The 22,875-nt window shown below is 35.7% G+C and overlaps 2 protein-coding genes and 1 pseudogene across 5 annotated transcripts in view; all 3 read right to left on the minus strand.

Annotated features, from left to right (window-relative positions):
* Positions 11,635-13,203, minus strand: LOC104783948 (annotated as a pseudogene).
* Positions 13,673-20,437, minus strand: LOC104783956. 4 transcript variants are annotated; one of them, XR_767240.2, is made up of 7 exons: positions 20,083-20,437; positions 19,789-19,873; positions 19,415-19,691; positions 19,149-19,315; positions 19,014-19,060; positions 14,160-18,660; positions 13,673-13,845 (listed from the first exon to the last, which is right to left on the minus strand). XR_767240.2 is itself a non-coding variant. In XM_010509053.2 (7 exons), exons 5-7 carry the CDS (start codon positions 19,200-19,202, stop codon positions 17,079-17,081), a joined length of 1,683 nt encoding a protein of 560 aa, XP_010507355.1. In that variant the 5' UTR covers positions 19,203-19,315; positions 19,415-19,547; positions 19,623-19,691; positions 19,789-19,873; positions 20,083-20,437; the 3' UTR covers positions 16,000-17,078. The 4 variants fall into 4 exon arrangements, 3 of the variants coding, with proteins under 3 accessions (XP_010507355.1, XP_010507360.1, XP_019082401.1); XM_010509053.2 differs by lacking the exon at positions 13,673-13,845 and having other exon boundaries at positions 16,000-18,660; positions 19,415-19,547; positions 19,623-19,691; XM_010509058.2 differs by lacking the exon at positions 13,673-13,845 and having other exon boundaries at positions 16,000-18,648.
* The window catches only part of LOC104705496 (flavonol synthase/flavanone 3-hydroxylase-like), a 6,495-nt gene continuing 3,229 nt past the window's right edge, over positions 19,610-22,875 (minus strand). The window contains exons 3-4 of the mRNA XM_010421513.1: positions 20,083-20,232; positions 19,610-19,691 (exon numbers count right to left, since the gene is read on the minus strand). Of these exons, the coding sequence (XP_010419815.1) occupies positions 19,610-19,691; positions 20,083-20,232 (232 nt within the window). The remainder of the gene's footprint in view (positions 19,692-20,082; positions 20,233-22,875) is intronic.

Below are 22,875 nucleotides of genomic sequence, written 5' to 3' on the forward strand. Positions count from 1 at the left end.
GGGGGGGGGGGGTGAATGGGAACTACTAGGAGGGGTTTGCCTTAGATCTTCTGATTTAGCCGTGTAGTATCCTGATTTGGTGGTATAGATTCCCTCTTGAGAAGGAAGCCAAGCCCATATATCCTCTGCACCTTGTTTGCTAGGTTTTAGCTTGATGATATCTGCTTCATATGCAGGAAGCACTCGCTTAATGATGTCAATGTTCCATACGGAGGTACCTGGTACTAGGAGGTCAGCAACTGTCCATAGGTGAGATTCCTCGGTTGATGGTCCCATTGGGGTTGTAGGAGTATCTAGGGATATCCAAGGATTAGTCCACAGGGGAGTTAAGGCACCAGTACCAATAAGGCGTCCCACATGCGGTTTCAATAGTTCTCTCCCAATGCAGATACTTCGCCATCCATGTGATGCTGAGTTTGGGACTGAGCAGTCCAATAGGTTCAAGTTGGGGCAGTATTTGCCTAGAAGGACTTTTGCCAAGAGGCAGTTGGGAGACGTGAGGAGTCGCCAACTAATTTTGGCGAGGAGGGAGTCATTGAAAGAGTAGATATCTCTGAAGCCTAAGCCACCCGGATTGAAAGGTTGAGTCATTCGTTTCCAAGAGATCCAACACATCTTTTTCTTTTCAGTATTTTGGTCCCACCAGAATCTAGTAAGTGCTGACTGGATCCTTTTGCAGAGATTATTTGGGAGCTTAAAGCAGGACATAATATAGGTGGGCATGGCAGCTAAGACGGATTTCAACAAGGTTAGTTTGCCCGCAGAGGAGAGGAATCTTAAGGACCAGCTTATTGATTTCTGCTTGATTATATCCACAATCATGCTAAAAATATCCTTTTTCTTTTGGCCAAAGAGCTCTAGTAAGCCCAAGTAATTTCCTTGTCCTCCCTCTTTTTGAATACCCAAGATCCTCTTTGCTGCCTCTTTCATTGGTGATGGGGTTTTTGCTGCAAAGGTGATTGATGATTTGTCTTGATTTATCCTCTGACCTGAAGCTTGTTCGTAGATCCGCAGGATGCTTTTCAATTTAGAGCAACTTTGGGAGTCAGCTCGACAGAAGAACATCGTGTCATCAGCAAACAAAAGGTGGTTAACCCGGGGGCTATTCGTTGCAACTCGTATACCTTGCAGATTTCCTTGGGTCTGAGCTTTTGAGCATAGACCAGACAACACTTCACTGCACATGATGAAGAGGTATAGAGAAAGCGGATCTCCTTGGCGGATTCCACGTTCAAGAGTGACTTGCCTCTAGCTTGTCCATTCAGAAGGTAAGAGTATTCCACCGTGGTAATGCATTGCATGATCCATTGGATCCAAGTGAGGTGAAAACCCATTCGCTCCATAACAGCTCTGATGAATTCCCATTCTAGTCGGTCATAGGCCTTGCTCATGTCAGTTTTTACTGCCATATAACAACTTCTTTTTGCTTTCGAGGTTTTCAGGTAATGTAGAGATTCATGAGTGATCAATACATTATCTGAAATGGCTCTCTGTGGGACAAATGCAGATTGATTTTTGGAGATACACACATGGAGGATGGGTTGAAGCCTCTTGGCTAGGATCTTAGATATAATTTTATAGTAGACAGAGCAAAGTGCAATGGGTCTATAGTCCGAGACTTTTTGCGGGTTAACAAGCTTAGGGATCAACCTGACATGTGTAAGATTGATTTTCAGGGGTAAAGAGCCAGATGTGAAGAAAGCTTGTATTTCAGAAGTGATGGTTGAACCTATCGTATCCCAGTTTGCTTGGAAGAAGCTAGCTGAGAATCCATCCGGGCCTGGGGCTTTGTCTGCATAAATTGAGAAACATGCATTCTTGACTTCGATGGTTAGGGTTTCATTCATGTCCTGAGTGATACACGGGGACAATCCTGCTTCCACCACCGCTATGCAGTTTCCAAGTTCTGCTTTGAACAAGCTTTTAAAATAGTTTGAGATTGTAGAAGCAATATCCTTTTCTTCATACATTGATCTACCCTCAGGGTCCTCTATAACTAATATATTATTGAAAGCATTGCGGGATTTTGCTGTCGCATGGAAGAAACCCGTGTTTTTGTCTCCTAATGCCAGCCAGAGATTTCGACTTCTCTGCTTCCAGAAAGCTTCCTCTTTTTGATATGCGAGCAACATTTTATTGTTTAACAGGTCAATGTTTTCCTGAGGGGCAGTATCATCGGACATTGCTTCCTCCAATTGGTCTCTAAGGGTAAGGATTTCTTTTTGGCTATTCAAGTGTTGAGTCTGACTCCATTTTGTGAGTCGAGAATCAACACATTGGTTTGGGGAAGCATTCCACGCTTTGGAGACTAGGGCTTTTACCTCAGGGTTTTTTTTAACCTCCTATCAAACCGAAAAATACCAGGATGTTTCTTCTTTTTTGGGTCAAAAGATGTTACTAAAGGGCGATGATCTGAGCCCTTAAAGCGTAGGTACTCACTTCTACCAGACGGGTAAGATAAAATCCACTCACTGTTGGCCATAACACGGTCGAGTCTGCATCTAATAAGGTGAGAGTGTCTTTTGCCTCTCCAGGAGAGGCAGTTACCAGTGTGCTTGAGGTCATACAGGTCTGCAAGAGATATGAAGGATCTGAGATCAGAGAAAGAACCCTCGGAGCGTTGGGGACCCTCGAATTTTTCTGATGAGTGTATAATATCATTGAAGTCTCCCGTGATAACCCATGGTGATGATCTATCAGCCGTATATTCTTGGAGATCCTACCAGGCTGCCAATCTTTTTGGTCTATCCGGTTCCCCATAAAGAAAGGTAGCAAAGAAAAATTTTCCTTTTGCTTTTATTTTTGTGTCAATAAAATGGGAGCTTGATTTGAGGATCTCAACCTCAATGTTGTTTTTCCAGAAAAGGGCTAGACCTCCAGCTCCTGGGGATTGTGGCGGTACCAGGTGGTTAGAAGGATAATCAAGCCATTGGAGCGTTTTAAGAACCGACTCATCTGAATTCTTCGTCTCCATGAGGAACAACAGGTATGAGAAGATACTTTTGTGTATTTCCCGGATTTGCTGGACTGTTATGGAGTTCCCCATCCCACAACAGTTCCAGCTCACCATTCTTAAGGAACTTGGGTTAGGGGATTCTGAAAATCCGCTTTACTTTTCTTGATTTTAGGGATCATGGAAATCAGTGGGGGTCCCGAAGAAGAAGGTTGATGAGAGGTAGCAGGAGTTTGAGCAGAGGTCCGATGCATATCTGGGATTGAGTTCTATGACTTGGGGGAGTGGTTTCTGGTTTTTGGGAAGGGTTTTGAGGCTTTCTTGTGAGTTGCCTTAGATGAGTTTGGTTTCTCCACATCACAAGTCAGAGGAATTTTCCTTGGGGATCCTTGTGTAAAGTTTCGTTTTTGTGTTTTTGCTCCCAGTAATTTCTGATTTGGTTTTGTTGTTTGTTTATGTGCAGGAGGACGTCCCCTTCCTCTCTTACTTGGACCTGGGCCACTTTTACCTAAAACTGGGAGGTCAGTATTGGTATGACATGGGCTTTGAGGGTTAACCTCTCCCACAAGGCAGCTCAGTGATGGTTCTTCCTCTCGAGTGTTCTGGTAGGCAATGATTGAATCTGCAGTTTTTTTCCATGAGATCGTCTGCTTCACTCTGCATCACTCTCATTCGGCGAGCAGCACTTTCTGATGGGTCCGGGCAAAAGATGTATTGAATGGTGACTTCTCGCAGATCCTCCAAGACTTGAGCTCTGCATGGGGGGTCAGTAGGTGATGATGGTAGTGAATGTGGTAGGGGAGGGGGTTGTACTTCCTCTCTTGGTGGTGGTGTGTTCGGGTCCGGGCTAGTTACATCACGCTCCAGAGGTGGGCGTCTTGCTCGAGAGGATACAGAAGGGTTACCATGCTCATCCACTGAAGAGATAGGTTTTTCTCTCCACTGAAGGTTACGGATCGGTTGAGCATGATGGCGTTGGGACAAGGATCCCCTACCTCCCTCTGAGGAGGATGCTAGAAAGCGAGGTGGGGTTCTACGGGGCCGAGAGTATTGCCTGTCATCTTTAGGATTCTTGCGACTCAAATGATGCTGTCTGGAGCCAGAGAAAGAGCTCTCCCTACCCTCCAGATTAGCAAAGTATCGTTTCTTAGGATTTGGGTTGTGGCCAGGTAAGGAAACTCTCTCTGAGCTTAGTTGGTGGTTTTTGGGGGGCAAGAAGTTATCTTGAGGGGTATAGTAATTCCTTGATGCTGGCCTTTGGTTTGGGAGGTCCAATGTCTGTTTTCCTGCAACAGGTGGATTTGCTTCATGGGATTGCAGTCCAGGGCACTTAGTCCTATCATGAGACAGGCGTAAGCAGTAGGTACAATGATTTTTGTGGTTTTTATAGTCAAGGTACACTATAACCTCATTACCATCCACAAATTCGACTATTGTCTCCTTTGTGTTGGATAGCAGAGGTAGTGATTTCCCAGTCCAGGAGTTCTCCCAAGATCTCCCCAATGGTTTGTAGCATTTCGATCTTCCAGTAATGTTTAGGGAGCCCCTGGATTTCTATCAAAAATGGGATCATTGCAGGAAAGGTGGATGAGATAATATGTTCCTATTTTTGTAAGATGACCATCCATTGGTCGAAGTGGTAAGACCTATTAGCCAGAACTTGGTGCAGATCTTCTTCTTTTTTGAATTTAAATTGAAAACAGTCCTGTCCTAGATCTGAACCCGAAACGTTTCCTCGCAGGTTCCATCTGTTGGTGAGGAAAGGAAAAAGAGCCCACATGCGTTGAAAGGTGGTGTTGGTCAGGCGTTCTATGAGGGTTAAGGCGTTTTCTTGTATCAGGTCAGAGGTATCAATTTTTGGGGCTCTCACTCGTTTGTGTGGTGGTGGAGAGTAACCTCGCGAGGTACCCTTTCCTTTAGGTACCGGAGGGGAATCCAAGTATTAGGTCAAGTGGATGCAGAAGACCATAAGAGCCAAGGTGGAGATTTGTAAGTTGTGGCTCTAATGTTGTCTTCAAGAATGTGTCTAAGTGTGGAAGAGACTCTCGAGGAAGCAGTGTATTATCTCAAGAAGCTTTCAAGCGAAGCACGTGGTTCACACGTGAGACAGAAGACTGAGATGCCAGAGTCAACGAGGGTAGTTTTGTCTTCTTCTTTTATAACTCTCTTTGATCTTTATCTTCTTCGATTAAGAGAACTCGAAGAGTTTGTTACAGAAGGTTGAGTGATTGGGTAGAGAGAGAGAGAGAAATGAGAGAAAGCTTGAGAGTCTTGTAATCGAGAACAATTACCACAAAGGATCTAGTGGATTCCGGAGTACAATCTTCGGCGATACGTAGCGTTTCCGGTTAAGGAGCGTGAACTCGTTAAATCTCGTGTGTCATTATTTTCTCTATCTCTTTCAGTTTCTAATTTCAATTAGGTTCATCAAGTTTCAGACTAAGTCATTCGATTCGTATTACTCCAATCGGTTAAAAACCTTACATAAATGTATATATCATTTGGAATGTATATATCTGAATGGAAGATTTGATTGACTCAAATCTCTCCTCTTGATTATTCATAATAACTGTATATATCTTCTTCCCTTTCTTGTGTATTTCTCTGTGTATAAATTGTATCCTCTCACTCACTAAACAATTAAAACAAAACCTAATATTTGTTTTCTATCGATAGTTTCGATTGTTTGTTGTCTCTTTAGTTAAGAGTTCTTTCTTTCTTCTTCGGTTTTCCTCTTGTTTAACGATAGTGAAAACAGAGACCAAAGCATCAAGAAGCTGATTGAACATACGGTTTAAATGGTGGCGGTGTCACCATACTTGTTGTCCAGTTCGGACAATCCGAGAACGTCGATTTCTTCTGTTACTTTGAATGGAGTCAATTGTAATGAGTGGACTGAGAAGATGTTGAATGCACTCCAGCAAAACACAAGACAAGGTTTACCAATTATGGTAAATTGTGTACCTTGTGGGATGAGTTGCGTAATTATTTTCCTCCTCCAGTGTGTTCTTGTGGAGGTTGTTTGTGTGGCGTGATTGATAAGTATGCCAAAGAAACAAAGAAGGAGAAGCTTCATCAGTTTTTGTTAGGGCTTGATGATGCCTAGTTTGGTGGTCTTTGCACGAATTTGGTTGGCACGAAGCCCTTACCTTCTCTTAGGGAAGCTTATTCAAAAGTCATCCAAGAGGAACAACGACTTCCCTCTACTTGAGTTTGTGAACAAGTGCATGATGCGGTTGGTTTTGTTGCTCGCCGGGATTCACATGAGTCGATGGCTTGTCAGTCAAAGAAGCTTTGACTGAAGCTGTTGGATACGTGAGCAGATCTGATCATCAGGGTAGCAATAAAATTGAATTTACATACGTGAAGTTTTGTTGTGTCGATTTTGAAGTCAGGAAACATAATGATTTGTTCGCATTACAGGAGAACATGTCATACAAAACATGATTGTTGGCAAATTGTTGGGTTTCCTGACTGGTGGGGCGATCGTGGTCAAGGTAGAGGTAGTGGTCGTGGAAAGGGAGGATGATGAGCTGGACGCGGCAGAGGTAAAGTGACTACAGCGCATGCGTCAAATTATTAATTCATCATACAACAATTTATATACACATAGCTTTAGGGTTCTACAATATCAACATATGCACGCAAAGGCTAAAGCCCAATGAAACTAGGATTTTTGTATGTCTATCATAGTAGGTTTAGTTAACCTTATGCAATTGTAATAGTTAAGGTGTCAATCCAAATGGGAACTTTACTAACAACCAAAACAGGATCAAGATATCACAAGTCAAGCCAATTCAAAGAGAGTGTTTATGTCGAACAATCCTAGAATGATCAAAATGCAAAACGGAAATAAACTAGAGAACTAGAAACAAACATGCATGACAAGAAGCGAACATGAATAAGTAAAAACTGAAACAATTCTAAGCATGAACTAAACAACAAGAACTGAAACAGTGTCAGGAATGCAAATAACAATCAGAAAGATAGAGGTCCTAAGGATGGGAGTAATTGATGTAGGCAGAGTCTCCTAGTCTACAGAGTGTTTAACATGCCACAAGCAAACTATCCATAGACAATAAACATCACAACTTTGCTAATCCAATCTCTTGACATAATCTACTCAGACTCAACCACTTCCAAACCTAACTCTCGCTAAAGAAACATGATCAAGCAGACATGACAAACAAATTCATTCACGTCAACAAACACCCTAGACAACTAATCTCTTAGGCTAGGCATGCAAGTCTCTAGCATTAGTTGGTCAGATATTTCATCAAGCACTTTTTGGGTGTGGAAATGTCTAAGACCTAGTTTTAATTGATCAGAGAGAAACTAGCCTTTCTAACTCTAGTCCAGAAGGGAAACAAACGAATCTAAGCTTACACCCTATATACTAAGATTCTCCACCTAATCTATCCCATCCTCAAGAACACTAACACTACTCAAACCCAGAAATCATCATCACCAAAAACACAAACCTAGAAAACATTAAATATTATACAGATTGTTATTATTATTTTTAAATATTAAACTATTTTTTAAAGAAAAGTTACGATAAATAGACGCAAATGTAAATTCTTTATTAAGTTGTATTAAATTTCTCTATTGCTATAACCATTTCTAAAATTTTAGTTAGATTATAGAATAACATTGAATATTCGATATTAATATTCAATTATGTAGATGCAACATAAAATGGAAAATTTTGTTTCAATGAACTTGTTAGTTACTAATGAAGAGACAAATAGAAAGAGAGTTCAAAGTCATGACTATTTAAATAGACACACCTATTAGAATGAAAAATTGTGATGAAAAATATAAATAAAATATAGTGAAAAGACACAACTCCACAATGAACAGATACAACAATTTCAATTTTTTTTTTAAAAACAAATAAAAACAAAAAAATTACGAAAATGTATTATGAAAGATCGCAACTGTAGTGTATGCACTGGATTATATTTATACCTAATAACCCATATAAACTGCTTTTAAATAGAATACATCTTTATTACCATATTGAAAAGTCAAATTCAAAAACTCACTATATACTCCATCTAACTCTTGGAAAAAAAATTCGAAGTATTTTCATTAAATTTTTATATTTAAAATTAACTAAAAGTTGTAAATTAGATTTATCATTCCAAAAATCGTTTGTTAAATCAAAATTGGAGGAATTTATTTACTTTTAAAAGAATGAATGCTAGAGAATAATTTAGAAAAGCTGTAAAAACCGTTGAAATTAAAAGTTTATATTATTTTGTGTCATGACAAAAAAATGAAAACAGTTCAAACAGAATATATATATATATATATATATATATATATTAAAAGATATGAATATTCGAATAAACACAACTCTATAATGAACAGTTGCAACTTTATGAAAAACCGTTATAATGAACAATCACAAAAAATTTGTAAAACACACAATTTATTTTTTTTTACAGATTTTTTTGGAAAATTATCCAAAATGTACGATTGAAAAACACAACTTTTGGTGGCATTTATTCGGTTTGCTGTTATATTTATCATTCCAAAAGTCTTTTGTTAAATCAAGAATTAGAGTAATTTCTTGACTTTTATAAGAATGAATGCTAGAAAGTAATTTAGAAAAATTTATAAACCGTTGAGATTGAAATTTTAGTTGATTTTGTGTCATGGCAAAAAAAATGAAAAACAGTTCAAACTGATATATATATATATATATATATATATATATATAGATTTCTAAAGATACAAATGTTCCAATAATCATAACTCTACAGTTAACAGTTCTAACTTTTCATAAATAACTGTTTTAATGATCCATCACGACTTTTTTAAAATTATCTAAAAGGTACGATTGAAAAAACACAACTGTTAGTCGCATTTTTTCGGATTGTTATTATATAGATTAGCCATACCAACATATATATATATATATATACAAGTTAGCTGACGAATACATAATCAGTCACGATCGAATCTTACTAAGGCGTTGCTGAACGTAGATTTAGACGAAGAGTACTAATAATTTATATATACATTTTTGGAGACAATTATAAAATAAATCCTGAAGTTGACACTTATTTACAGGTATGCCATTGGCATTAAATAATTAATTTAATAAACAAGAATCGATTTTTTTATAGAAACTAAGTGTTTTAAAAGGTAACAAGCATAATTGTAAATATAGACGGATTTTATTTTTTCATTTTTTAAGAAGGTGAGTGACGAGGTATTGTTCTTTAAAAATTTGAAAAACTGATTTGATAAAAGGTAACATTTAGCCTCACATACTATATTTTATTGTGAAAATACACTAGTTAGACCCAAATTTTGCAATTAATTGCTAGATTAACACTCCATCCTATCTCATTACTATAATTTTTTTTTCAACTTTTTAAAAGAAAAAACAAAAAAGTATAATGTATAAAAATATAACTTAAAAATATAATGTTTAAAACTATGATTTAAAATATGATTTAAAAATAAAAAATATAAAATATGATTTTAAAATATAATGTATAAAATAATATTCAAAAATATTGATTTTTAAATAATTTTTATAAATTTTAAATAATTTTTATAATTTTTAAATAAGTTTTATAAAAAATTATAATTTATGAAATATAACTAAAAATATAATGTATAAAATTTTATTAAAATATGATATATGAAAATATAATAAAATATATAAAAATATGATGTTTAAACATTTTGAAGAATAAAATATGATTTACAAAAAACAATGTATAAGAATATGATGTTAAAAATACTATCAGTATATGATTTATAAAAAAAATATAACATATAAAATATGATTTAAAAAAATAATTAAAAATATTTTGTAACATATGATTTATAAAAAATATAGTGTATCAAATATGATGTTTAAAAAATTCTTTAAAAATATGATATATATAAAAATATTATTTTTGTAAGAAAAAAACTGTCATAATATAAAACAAATTTGTTGTCACTATATCTAATAAATCTGTTATCAAACATCAGATTTTCTGAAGCAAAAAAAAAACTGTCATACGGTGAATAAATCAGTCATAATATATGTATTTTTGTAGGTTATTTTAGCAATTTAAAAAAAATATTAATAAATCTGTTATCAAACGACATATTTTTGTTTAAATAAAAAAATCTGTTGCAACTTAAAACAAATCTGTTGTCACTAGATGTCAAATTAGTAATTAATTTTCTGTTAAAAAAGCTGTCATGTTATGACAAATTTTTAATAATAAAAATAAATCTGAAATAACTGTAAAAACAAATCTACCAGATATTATATAAAACTTACCATATATTATGAAAATCTGTTGTGTTGTGTCTATATAAATAAGTTTGTCCTGAAAAATAAATCTGCCACTAATTATAAATCTGTCATAATTATCATTAAAAATATCTCTCGTCCAAAAAAAATCTGTCATAATAAATCTGTCATGTAAAAATAATTCTGTTGTGCAAAAACAAATCTGTCGTATAATAACAAATCTGTCACAACTAGTCGACAAACTTTTGAAAATATTTTGATTTTTTTTTAAATGTTGGGAGGGTAAACTTGACTTTTTTTTTTTAACAAAGCACAAAAAGGTATTTTAGGCAAAAAAATAATTCATCTAACCCTCACATTTTATGAGTTAGTTTAGTAATTAACCTCTTAATTTGGGTCAATCCAGTTTTTTCCCCTATTTTATTACTTTCACGGGTTTCATATGATGAATTTTTGCGGATCAAAATTCTTTGAACAGGTTGCGTGATCCGCCTAGCATGACGGGTTTGGACTATAGAACCAACACTAAAAATGTTAGTTTATTATATATACTATAGATTTATAGTCATAGTTTGGAAAATTAACTTATAAATTATTTAGTATATGAACTACAAAATATTACACATACTACAACATATTCTTAATATTCCAAAAAAAAAAATTGGTTTACACATAAAAATACATACTAACATATCATATAGGCATATACATCTGCTTAATTATAGAAAACAAAACTAAGTGTTTTATATATTTTCCGAATTATATATTGTTTTGAATGTTTCTATTTGTTTAAAACCTATATTTAAACACTTATAATTCGAATTATATATTTGATTAAACATATGAGAAATTAGAAAACAAAACTAAGTGTTTCAAAACAATATATAATTCAGAATCTCGGATATTGATTTTATCAGTTTCTTAGCAAATTTGAATGGAAGAATTAAATGATCAACTGGAATCATCAAATTGGTCGGAATTTAAGAAAAAGAAGTTGAAAGTTATTTCCAGGTTTAGATGTTGTTCGTGTGCTTTCTTGTAGTTTATTCACTGAATCACTTCTGGAGTTTTTTTTTCTTTTCCTTTTTTTTTTCTTTTAAGTTTTCGCTTAAATATTAAGTATTTACATTAGACAAAATAAAATGTATATTAGACTTTGTCGTAGTGGAAAGCTAATATGAAAATTCTCTACATGAAAAATGACATAATTATGAATTTGAGTTCGAATTTCTCACTTGTGAACACAGAACAGATCAAAAGAGGTCCACATTTACGTACATAGTTACATTCAGTGGTTCTCTAGTCACAAATCAATTAATATAATTTGTTTTACTGGTTTATTATGCACGAATGTCATCTTCTTCTTTTTTTCCCTGTTTTGCCAATACATGAGAAAAGAAGAAAAGAAAACTTAATCACATACAAATCCTGCTACTTCCAATACACAGAAGTTATCAAATTTATTAATTCTGACACAAATCACACTCACACACATTATTTGATTAATATGATTGGTAAGGTAAAAGATAAACCATTGACATATAGTCTATTCTTTCACAACTTTGAAGTCATCAGTTTGAATGTTTTCGATATCCTGTCTTTGAAAATTGCTTCTGTTCCTACTGGCGTAGAACTTACCCCATTTATAGCCTTTGTACCTTGGAGGGTTTTCAGGACTCACAAGCTCTTCTAATGGCTTCACTTCCACATCGTGTGAAGACAACAAGATGAATGGTATTGAGTATCTCTCTCTTGTTGTGTTCACCACCACTCTATGCTCTGCGCTCCAGTACTTATCATTCGTCCATACCTATGTTATCATTTATATTATTAGTAATAGTGATAGTAATACTCATTAATTATAATAGCTAGAATCTCGTAATGTTGTGTATATATGAAATTAATTACCTCCATACAGGTGCCTAAATTGATGACAAGAGCATTAGGGACGGGTCTAACGGGAAACCAAACACCGTCCGATCTACGTTTCACTTGTAATCCCCCAACGTCATCTTGAGCCAGTAAACCTAATACGTCTGGGTCTTTGTGGTGACCATTACCTAAAGCTAGGTCAGGTTATGGACATGGAGGATAACGATTTAATCTGAAAAAACTCATTTGTTCTTTGAAGTAATCGTTAAAACGCTCTTTTGGTAAGCCTAAGCTTAATGAAATTAGTTCTAAGAGCTTCATTGCTAATTTCTCAGCGTGTCCTGCATACTCTTCGCATGCTTCCCTAATAATAAAAGAAAATAAAGAAAAGAAATTAGCTTACATAATTGAATAATAAAACAAAATCATATCATCCGAATCTTGTGTGCTATGCGTAAGTTATAAGCTTGTCATATACATTGGTGGATGCAGCGTTAGGAGGATAAGATTAATGTGACTCCAATTGATTTAGTAAACATGAGGTTCGAATTACTTTGGTTAAAAGGAGTTACCTGAAATCAGAAGGAAACTGAGGCCACTTGTTGTAAACAAGCCTTATACCTTCGTCTTCAGGATCAGTGGATGAAGGAATAACCACTGGATTGTTGAAATACATATCGAACACTTCTTTCCAGTCTCTAACGTTTATCGTGTGTTCTCCATCGTGATACCCTACTTGATTCACTTCGTCTCTCTTCACCTTTACCTTCTCTTGCTTTGGCAAATCGAAAAACATCTTCGCACTCTTCTCCACACGTTGCCTTGCGGCGCAAGGCACACCATGATTAATCACCTGAAAGAATCCCCATTTCTCACAAGCGTCACCGATCTCTGAGATAACGTTTTGGACATCTTCGGGATCATCGAGGCGCGAGAGATCAATCACACGTATTTCTTCGGGTTGGTTAGGGATGAAATTCGAATCTCTTCTATGCTCTGGTGCTTGGACGTAACTTGGATCAATATCCCCCATTGTTACAAGCAAGAAAAGTTTGGAAGCTAAGTGAAAAGAGCTTTATGTTGTGTTTGGATGTTTTCTAGAACTAGAATGCTGCTAATTGCTGATGCTCTTATGTATTTATACAGACCGTGGCTTCGGAGATATCGCTTTCTTTTACGTAGGCTTTGGAGATATCGAAAAAGCTTTTCGGTGATTCGTGCGTAGGCTTTGGAGATATCGCATTCAGGTGATTCGTGCATTTGCTTTGGACATCGTTTTTTGTTTTTTTCTGGGGTGATATGTACAGNTAACCTTTCCTCTTCTTCTACTTTTTTTTTTTTTTTTTTTGTTTTGTTTTTTTGCACGCTAGTGAATCTAGTTTTGGTTTTTGTTTTTGTCGTCAAGTAAAAACACTAGGTCAATTATAAAGCTTTGATGTTTTTGTTGGATAACACCTTCCATCGTCATTGTGTGGTAGGTGGCTTAATGATTGCTGTATGCAATTTTTAAGGTCATTAACATCGTAGTTCAAACTATACCGATGTCATTTGATCAAATGCATGGCTTATACAAAAACTGAACATGAATCTTGTGTTTTGCATATATTAACCAGACCAACGTATATATACAAGTTAGCTGACGAATACATATTAAAATATACATAATCAGTCACGATCGAATCTTACTGCCTTGCTGAACTTAGATTTAGACGAAGACTATACATATTGTCAGTCAACTCTTGGCGCATACCTGTTCATACCGCAAATGATAGTTTACATTATAAAATTAATTTGAGGGTAACAAGAATTTTATCAAACTGAATGAGCTTAAACTTTTGTTCTTGATGAAAGTTTTCTCATATGTTCAGTATCAAACAATAATTCGGAATTTCGGATATTAGTTTCATCAGTTTCTTAGAAAATCTGAACGGGGGGAATCAAATGATCACATAGGGCATCTCCGATGGTAAAGATGTAAACAAATATGTTAACATTATTTTAAATAGAAAAGATACAAATTCAGAGCTAATAATAACTTTCATAAGATGCAAGTGAAAAATATACCTCCAATGGTAAAGTTCTTAATTCAGAATGTTGATAGAGTCTTGTGGAAGGGGAAAGGGGATTCTTTTAAACCATGTTTCCGCACCAAAGAAACATGGGAATACATTAGGATTCAAGGTCAGCGGAGGTACAAGGGAGTTTGGTTTTCTCAAGCTACTTCCAAATACTCTTTCATTGTCTGACTAGCAACACTAAACCGACTGACAACAGGAGACCGCATGCAATCCTAGAGCATAATTGTGGACCCGTCCTGTGCCCTCTGTTCTGCTACTCAGGAAACGCGGAATCATTTGTTCACTTGCTCCTATTTGGCGGAAATATGGACAGACCTTGCCTCCAAGCTTCTCAACACCACATTCACCACAGATTGGGAGACCATTCTGGAACTCCTCACGGATAACTCTTTGGGGAAATCTGCTCTCTTCTTGTTACGATACACTTTTCATACGATAGTACACTCCCTCTGGAAGGAGAGAAATAACCGCCGACATGGAGAACCTCCTGTAACTCCTCCACTATTCATCAAACGCGTTGACAGACTCATAAGGAACAGGCTACTCTCTATTCACGCCAATGAACACTACGCGCAATGCTTGCCACTGTGGATAGCAACACGATGAGACACTTTTAATTAGCAAACAAATTTCTCCTGTTTATATTTATCTTCGGTGCCGGCCATGAACTCAGCCTCACACGAAGATAACGCCACCGTATCTTGCTTCTGTGAACACCAAGTGATCAAGCTGTCTCCTAGATAGAAAACATGACCAGTCGTGCTCTTGCCATCGTCTGGATCCACATTGTGACTGCTGTCATTGTAACCAACTAGCTCGGTTGAAACTCTTGGTGAAGTAGATCTTGCAAACGTCAGTCCAAATGTTGTTGTTCCTTGCAAGTATCTCAAACACTGCTTCATTGCCACACCATGTGACTCCTTCTGATTCTGCATATAACGACTTAGCACCCCAACACAGTATGACAAATCCAGCCTTGTGTGAAGCAAATAACGAAAACAACCAACAGTTTTCCTATACTTAGTCGCATCTATATCTTTTTCTTTTGGAGACTTTGACAACTTCAATCCCTCATCCATGGGTGTGTGAACCATATTGCAGTCTTTCATCCCTGCTTCTTCCAATATCTTCAACGCATAACGACCTTGGCTTAATGTAATTCCTCCTTGATGCTGACATACCTCAATCCCAAGATAGTAGGTTAATCTTCCGAGATCACTCATCTCAAATTTAGTTGCCATCTCTTTTTTAAAGTCCTCTATGACTCTTATATCTGTTCTTGACACAAACAGATCTTCAACATATACTGTGACAACAATAAAACCTTGATCCACTCTTTTCCGATAAACCGACGGCTCTTTAGTACACCTCTTAAACTGCAGATCCTTGAGAATTTGATTTAGCTTATCATTCCAAGCCCTTGGTGCTTGTTTTAAGCCGTACAAGGCTTTATTCAACTTGTAAACCTTGTCCTATGAGCCTCTTACTTCAAAACCCTCTGGCTGAGTAACGAAAACAGTTTCTTACAGTTCTCCATGAAGAAATGCTGTCTTCACGTCAAGATGGTGTATCTCCCATCCATTCGTTGCTGCAAGACTAATCAGAAGACGAATTGTTTCGATTCGCGCAACCGGAGCAAACACCTCTTCAAAATCAATACCATACCTCTGTACATATCCCTTAGCTACAAGCCTAGCTTTGTACTTGTTTATGCTGCCATCAGAGTTCCTTTTGAGCTTAAAGACCCACTTCAGACCTATTGGCTTTGCCCCAATTGGAAGATCAACAAGATTCCAAGTGTGATTCTTAACAATAGAGTGTATGTCCTCCTCACATGCCTTCATCCATTTTTATGATTCTTGTGCTTCATAATAATCTCTTGGCTCATTGTTTAGGCACATCAACAATCGCTCTCCTTCTTCCTCAACAAACAGAGCATACTTATCCAGATGATCCGGTAAGACATAGTCCTCAAGGTGTGCCGGTTTCGTCCTATGTCTCGTAGTTCTTCTTAGTATCACTGGTTGTTCTGACACCTCTTCGTCATTGTCATCAACATTATCACTATTTCCACCATCATCATGATTATCAGATTCTGACCTGACTTCACCTTGCTCTGTTTCGAACTCTGCTCCTTGAATGCCATGATTACCAAAACCTCCTACATTGATCCTGAAACCTCCGACTTCACCCTGTTCTAAATGTCTCTTATCCCAGTCCCAGCTTCGTGTTTCATCAAAAATAACATCACGACTAACCACAACCTTTCGAGTTTTAGGATCAAACAAACGGTATGCTTTTGATCCTGGTTCTGTACCCAAGTGTACCAGCATTCGTGATCTGTCCTCGAGTTTCTTCAAGTGAGGCTGCTCCATCTTAGCAAATCTTATGCAACCAAACACTCGAAGATGGCTGAGATTAGGTTTTCTTCCATGAAACGCCTCATACGGAGTCTTCTCATTCAGCGACCTTGTAGCTAACCTGTTGAGAAGATATGTAGCATGGCGTACTGCTTCTCCCCATAAGTAATTTGGAACAAACATGTGCTTTAGGATGCTCCTAGTCATCTCCATCAAAGTTCTATTGCGTCTTTCAACAACACCGTTTTGCTGATGGGTGTATGGAGCCGTGAGCTGCCTCTTAATACCATTGTCACTGCAGAAAGAGTCAAACTCATGTGACATAAACTCTCCGCCTCTATCTGTTCTGAAAGTTTGTATGTGCTTCCCTGTTTCTTGCTCCACCACTGCCTTAAACTTCTTGAACTTGTTGAAAGCCTCACTTTTCTCTTTCAAGAGAATTGTCCACATATATCTAGAATGATCATCAATAAGAACAAAAACATATTTGTTCCCAGCCGCAGTACTTGGTGTTATTGGACCACACAAATCACCATGAACCAATTCTAACGCCGTGGTTGCTCGAAAGGTAGTTGCTTGAGGAAACATTTGTCAAATAGACATGAACTGCAGATTCTTCTTTCAAGTTGTATATGTGGAACTCCGGTGACTAACTCTTTCTGAATCATTGATTTTATTGACTCGAAGTTGACATGCCCCATTCTCGCATGCCATGTATATGAATCACTTGATACTTCAAACTGTAAACACACATCACTCTTAATCCCCATACGAACTCTGTAAAGTTGATTTCTAGACTTTGGCGATTTAACAAGCAACTTTCCTTCTTGATCGTGTACTGTCAAGTACTCTCCCTTCATCCTCACATCATAACCTGATTTTGTGGCTTGGCCAAGGCTAATGATATTGCTCTTAAGGCCTGGTATATAGTAAACATTGGTTAATGTCCGTAGTTCACCCTTCTCATCAGTAAACTTCACAGTGCCTTTCCCCTTGATATTTATTCTCAAATCATCACCAAATTTTACTTCTCCAGTAATCGAATAGTCAACCTTTGAGAAATATCTTAGATCACCAGTCATGTGATTACTCGCTCCATTGTCAAGATACCACAAATCATCTTCTCCTCTATGCAACTCATATTTGCTTGGTACAACCTTCTTTTCATTCAGAAACACTATCTCATGCAGCATCAGCTCATCTGGATTCTCTGTCTCATTGTTCTCCCTTTCTTGTGTTTCTTGAAGTTTAAGAAGGCGATCAGGACATCTTGAGGCAAAGTGTCCCTGCTTATCACATCGAAAACATGTCACCTCGGACAGATCTCTAGCCTTATAAGATCCCCCTCGACCTCTTCCCCTGTAGTAGCGTCCTCCTCGACTTCTACCTCTATAGTTACTATTGTAATCACGAGTTGGTGGAGCAGCAACCGGAACTGGCGAATAGCTGGACTGTGTATCATTGTTTGCGTATAATAGCTTGGTTTGACCTTGATCTGTTGTTGTTGATTCTTCTTCTTCTTCTACAACACGTTCTTCATATACTTTTAAACGACCAATAATTTCTTCAAAACTGGTCTTGTTAAGGTCCAAGACTTGCTCTAATGAAGCTACAATGTGAATATATTTCGTCTGAGGCAGACACTTGAGGAATTTCTTCACAAGCTTCGATTGATCAATGATTTCTCCAAGAGCTGCAGATTTTGAGGATATCTCGGACAGTTTTCCAGCGAAGTCATTGATTCTCTCTGTATCCTTCATCTTGAGTCGATCAAACTCGGCCATTAACGTCTGCAGTCTTGCTTCTTTAACCCTTTCTGCTCCCACGTGTCTCGACTGAATCGCATCCCACACTTTCTTTGTAGTATCAAGCTCTCTGACCTGCAGAATAAGAGCTTCTGGAATAGATAGAAACAACAAACCTAGCGCCATATCATTCATGTCATTATCATCCTTTGGTTCTTCAATGATTGACCACACCTTGTGTATGTTTAGAAGGATCCTCATCTTCATCGCCCAAACTGTATAGTTTGAGGAATTCAACATGGGACACTTAAGAGAAGAGGATCCTCCTCCATCCACCATCTTTGCTGCTTCCACGATATCTCCCATAGCTCTGATACCAAATCTAGAAATTGAATATGGTTTTAACGAACTCAAGATTGCAAAAGTATAAACTCACTTTTATTAGTTTAAGAAAATTCTCTCAAAACTTAAACTCTCAATCTCTCTTTCTCTCTAAAAACCACTACATCATTGTGTCATGCCTGGACACATATATATAGTAAACTACTAAGCCTAATCCTATTAGGAAACCACATAAGTTAGATAACTCCTAACTTATTTGATCCTTATCTTTCTAGAATCATAATTCTAATAGAATTAGTGTAGCTTATCCTTCAAGTTAACTTCAAACTTAAGTCAACAGGAACTACTTATGCAGTATTTATGTTAAGAGTGCAAAAAGGAAAAAAGGCAGACCTTTTTGGTCTTCTTTGGCAGCATTTGTGTTTGTCCATGTCAGATCCCTGAAATAATAAGATACAAAGGGTTAACTATTGCTCCGTTACGACAAAGGGAACCGAGAAAGAAAACAACAAGTATAAGATTTCGGACCAGCTTGACGAATATTTTCTCCTCGGTAGTCTTCTTGTTAGAAAGCTGTTGCATGGACTCAAACACTTTGGTGTCACTTTTCTTTCCTCGACCTTAGTGGCTTGCAGAGCCTTCTTCTTATCCTCGAGGATTTTCTCATACTCTGGAAATTCTTCCAGAGACATCTCCTATTACAACAAACAATATGAGTTTTTCTAATTAGAAAACATGAAAACTTTACATAGGAGTTCATAAGATATTGCAATAGCTGTAATCGATGACTGTACCTTGTCTTCAGCTTCTTTTTGTGCTTGCTCTTCGGCTTCTTTGGTTGCATCAGCGGGTTTCATCCTCACCTCCTTGCTTCTCAGCAACAGGAGGGCTCTTCTCAACCTCCGTGGTGGGTTCCTCTCAGTAGCTCTAATGTATCACAAACATTAGTTTTTAAACAGCCTAGAGTTCAAGACATATGGAATGGAAAATTAAACTGAAGACCAGGATGCAATGTCATCTTCAATAGTTCTCCAGTTTCCACGACCACCACCCTCACATTTTAGATCAGTACTAAACAAAACAAAACAAAAAGATCACAAATATTAGAAGTTAAACAACAAAGCAGTAACCAAAGTAGTGGACAGAAGAAAGAAAAAAAGAAGCTTACCCACGACCAGTACCGCTACAGGATCCAAAAGCTTTATGATTCGACCATGTTCAATTGCGACCAAAAGATCAATTGCGACCATGTTCTTGATCAGTATGAAAAAGGTCACACGAAAAGTTACATGGATTCACATATACATATACTAACATTAACCTATAAAAAAAAACTTAGATTCCACCACAATTCAAAATGTTTATATACAGAGGTTCTTACAATTCGAAATTTATAAACACTGATTCCAGATCAAACAAAGCACAAATCTAATCCAAATCTGCTAAAAAACTAAATCAATACCTAGTAGTACTTCCTCTATCGTCCAATTGAGCTAACGAAACATTCTGCTGCGACGAATTCGTAAACCCAAGACCACCACCATCCTCATCCGAAGAAGAAGAAGAAGAAGAGCGGTGACGCAAACCTCTCCCACGCCGCTGTCTCCTCCGCCTATACTCAGCACAAACACAAGCCATATGTAAACCACACTGAAACCCATAACCAACAACCCAAACTCTCAACGGCACGTTAGGTCTCTCTCTCGTCACGGCTAAGAATCAGAACAGCGACACCGATTGAAGATGATGAACAGCGGATTAGAGAGAGAGTTCCTTCTTGATTCTCCTCTAAAATCAAACGAGATAGATCAAGATCGCTTCTGTCACGGCGCAAGTTTTTTTTTACCTTTTTACTCTAAAACGCTACCCATTCAAATGTAAACACGTGGCTGTATGATACAACCCAATAATTAACCATTATTGATTTATTAGGTAGCGTGGGTTTTTTTTATATATTTAGATGAAACCATATATAATTGATGTTATGAAATATATCTTCTAAAAACTTTAAGTTATTATTAATATAATAATTTTATTTTAAATACACAATTAAAAAAAATTAAAAATCAATTGTATTTAAGAATCAAATAGGATTAAAAGAATCATGAACCAATTTTGGTTTTTCTTATTCAATTCAACACCATCACCACTTATGTTTTTATGTTTTTTCTCTTTTATTTTTCATATTTTTTCTCGTCATTTTTATTGTCAATGTTGTATGGTAGTTGTCATGTTACTTTTACCGTCTGCTTCTTCGTTGTACTCTTATTCTTATTCTTCTTCTTTCTTGCCTAATTTCTCGCTTTTTCTACCGAATAATCATTGAGAACATTTTTGTTTTAAATTACCACATAACTTCCGTCTGCTTTTTCGTTATACTTTTTATTTTCCCTTTTTCTCGTCCGTTTCCTCACTTTCTTCCACTGAATAATCATTCAAAACCTTTTTGTTTTAAATTACTACACAACTTACTTTTTGTTATAAAGTAAACATAATTTATCTTTAACAAACTCTAACACCAAAATCACTGAATATTTTCTCGTAAGATTTTTGAAATTCATGAAGACCAATATAACCACCACATATACTCAGTTATTGATTGATATTTTCACTCACCTATTAGGTTTTAGATCCACATGTTTGAAACTTCTCAAACCAATAATGATACTTGAATAAACTAACAATTTATTTCTAACTTTAAATGTTATACGTGCGCGGTGCGCTCCTTGTCCTTATTTCCATATAGTGTTGAGAAACAAATAAGTGTTCTTATATCATATATACTAGATGGTAATTCATACTGTGCAGTGCAGGGAAATATTTGACTAAATTTTGATACATTAGTTACAAATTTACAATATAATAGTAGTCTATTTGTTTGATTTACTCTACATATTTTATAACTTATAGATTTAATTAATTTAATTAATTTCATACTCCGGTTTCGACTATAGTCGGTACAGTAAACTTAACGATTTATCACTATTAGGTTTTAGGTATAATTGCGTAAATCTGTTATAGTTCGTAGAATAAAAAAAACCCGCATTTACCTGTGATCCAATTTACTAATTGTAGAGGTCATGTTTAGAATCACCTTTTTTTAATTTCTCATAGAATTTTAGTTGTATATACTATATTTGATAAAATATGTTATTTTTGTTTTTAAATTTTTAATTTGATATCACTACGCCATTTGCATAATGAAAACTGTTTGATAAATTAAATATTCTATTATATTTTTAAAATATTAATTATTTAATGCATGTGAATTATACGAGTGGGAGGTCAAATAGAGTATAAAAAAACTCATCGATTTCACTGCAAAATCATAAAATTTGAATATTTATAAGTATCAAATAAGTTAACTAGTAATGTATAAATATGTTTGCATAGTGTGACAGAACAATATATTATCTCTCACACGTTGGAGAATTTAGTCAATTTCTTAATCATCTCATTATATTAAATTATATCTATCAAATCCTCTCAAACTTTGAATTAATTTGTAATTGGACAAAATCTTTTAGAAAATAAAATCAAAAATAGTAATATGCCCAAAAAAAATTGTAACCACACTGTTTAGATAGTGGAGGTTTAAGAATTTTATGTGGGCAATTATTTTTATTTTTTATTTTTATTTCGAATGATCAAAATAATTATTTAAAAAACTAATATTATGATTGATTATAATTATTATTTACAATTTTCTGGTAAAAAAAAATTTTTGTAGCTGTTTTTCTAAAAAAATAAGGTTAACATTATATATGTGCAAGGATATTGGATTTCTTGTTATTTAAATACCATATTTTATAGTCTAATATTAATGTTTTGAGTAATTGTTTTATTGACACTATTAATGAAAATATGTTCTTTTATTTTAATTGATTAAAATATAAGTATTATAAAGTTCAGGTTTTGTGAGTTGATTTTATGAGTAAATGTATTATGAACTTTTTTGTATATAAATTCTATTAATACGAATTAAGTTAAAAAATAGAAAGCATTAACTTATGTAAATTGGAGACATTATATTAGTTTTGATTTTGATAATTTCATTAAAAAAAGGAAAAAAAACAGTCTCTATTTCACGATTTAAAATTTAAGCAATTCTAATCTATATAAGTAATGTGTTGAAAATAAAAATAGAAACAATTAATCTATACTAAAAAAGCAACTACATTAATTTGTGGAACTCGCATGTTAAACAAAATCTGTGTATATCTCAGTGATATCTTTTTTTTTTTTTTTTTTTTTT

The sequence above is a fragment of the Camelina sativa genome, chromosome 1, assembly GCF_000633955.1.
Source record: "Camelina sativa cultivar DH55 chromosome 1, Cs, whole genome shotgun sequence".
In the NCBI taxonomy this organism is placed as follows: Eukaryota; Viridiplantae; Streptophyta; class Magnoliopsida; order Brassicales; family Brassicaceae; genus Camelina; species Camelina sativa.

What these genes read in the sequence shown, in the direction of transcription:
- LOC104783956 (XM_010509053.2), bottom strand. Translation starts at nt 19,202, where the DNA reads ATGCAACAGCTTTCTAACAAGAAGACTACCGAGGAGAAAATATTCGTC. An exon ending in AGAAAATATTCGTCAAGCTG is followed by an intron (nt 19,061 to 19,148) that starts GTCCGAAATCTT and finishes TTATTATTTCAG; the next exon opens with GGATCTGACATGGACAAACA. An exon ending in TGCCAAAGAAGACCAAAAAG is followed by an intron (nt 18,661 to 19,013) that starts GTCTGCCTTTTT and finishes TTCAATTTCTAG; the next exon opens with ATTTGGTATCAGAGCTATGG.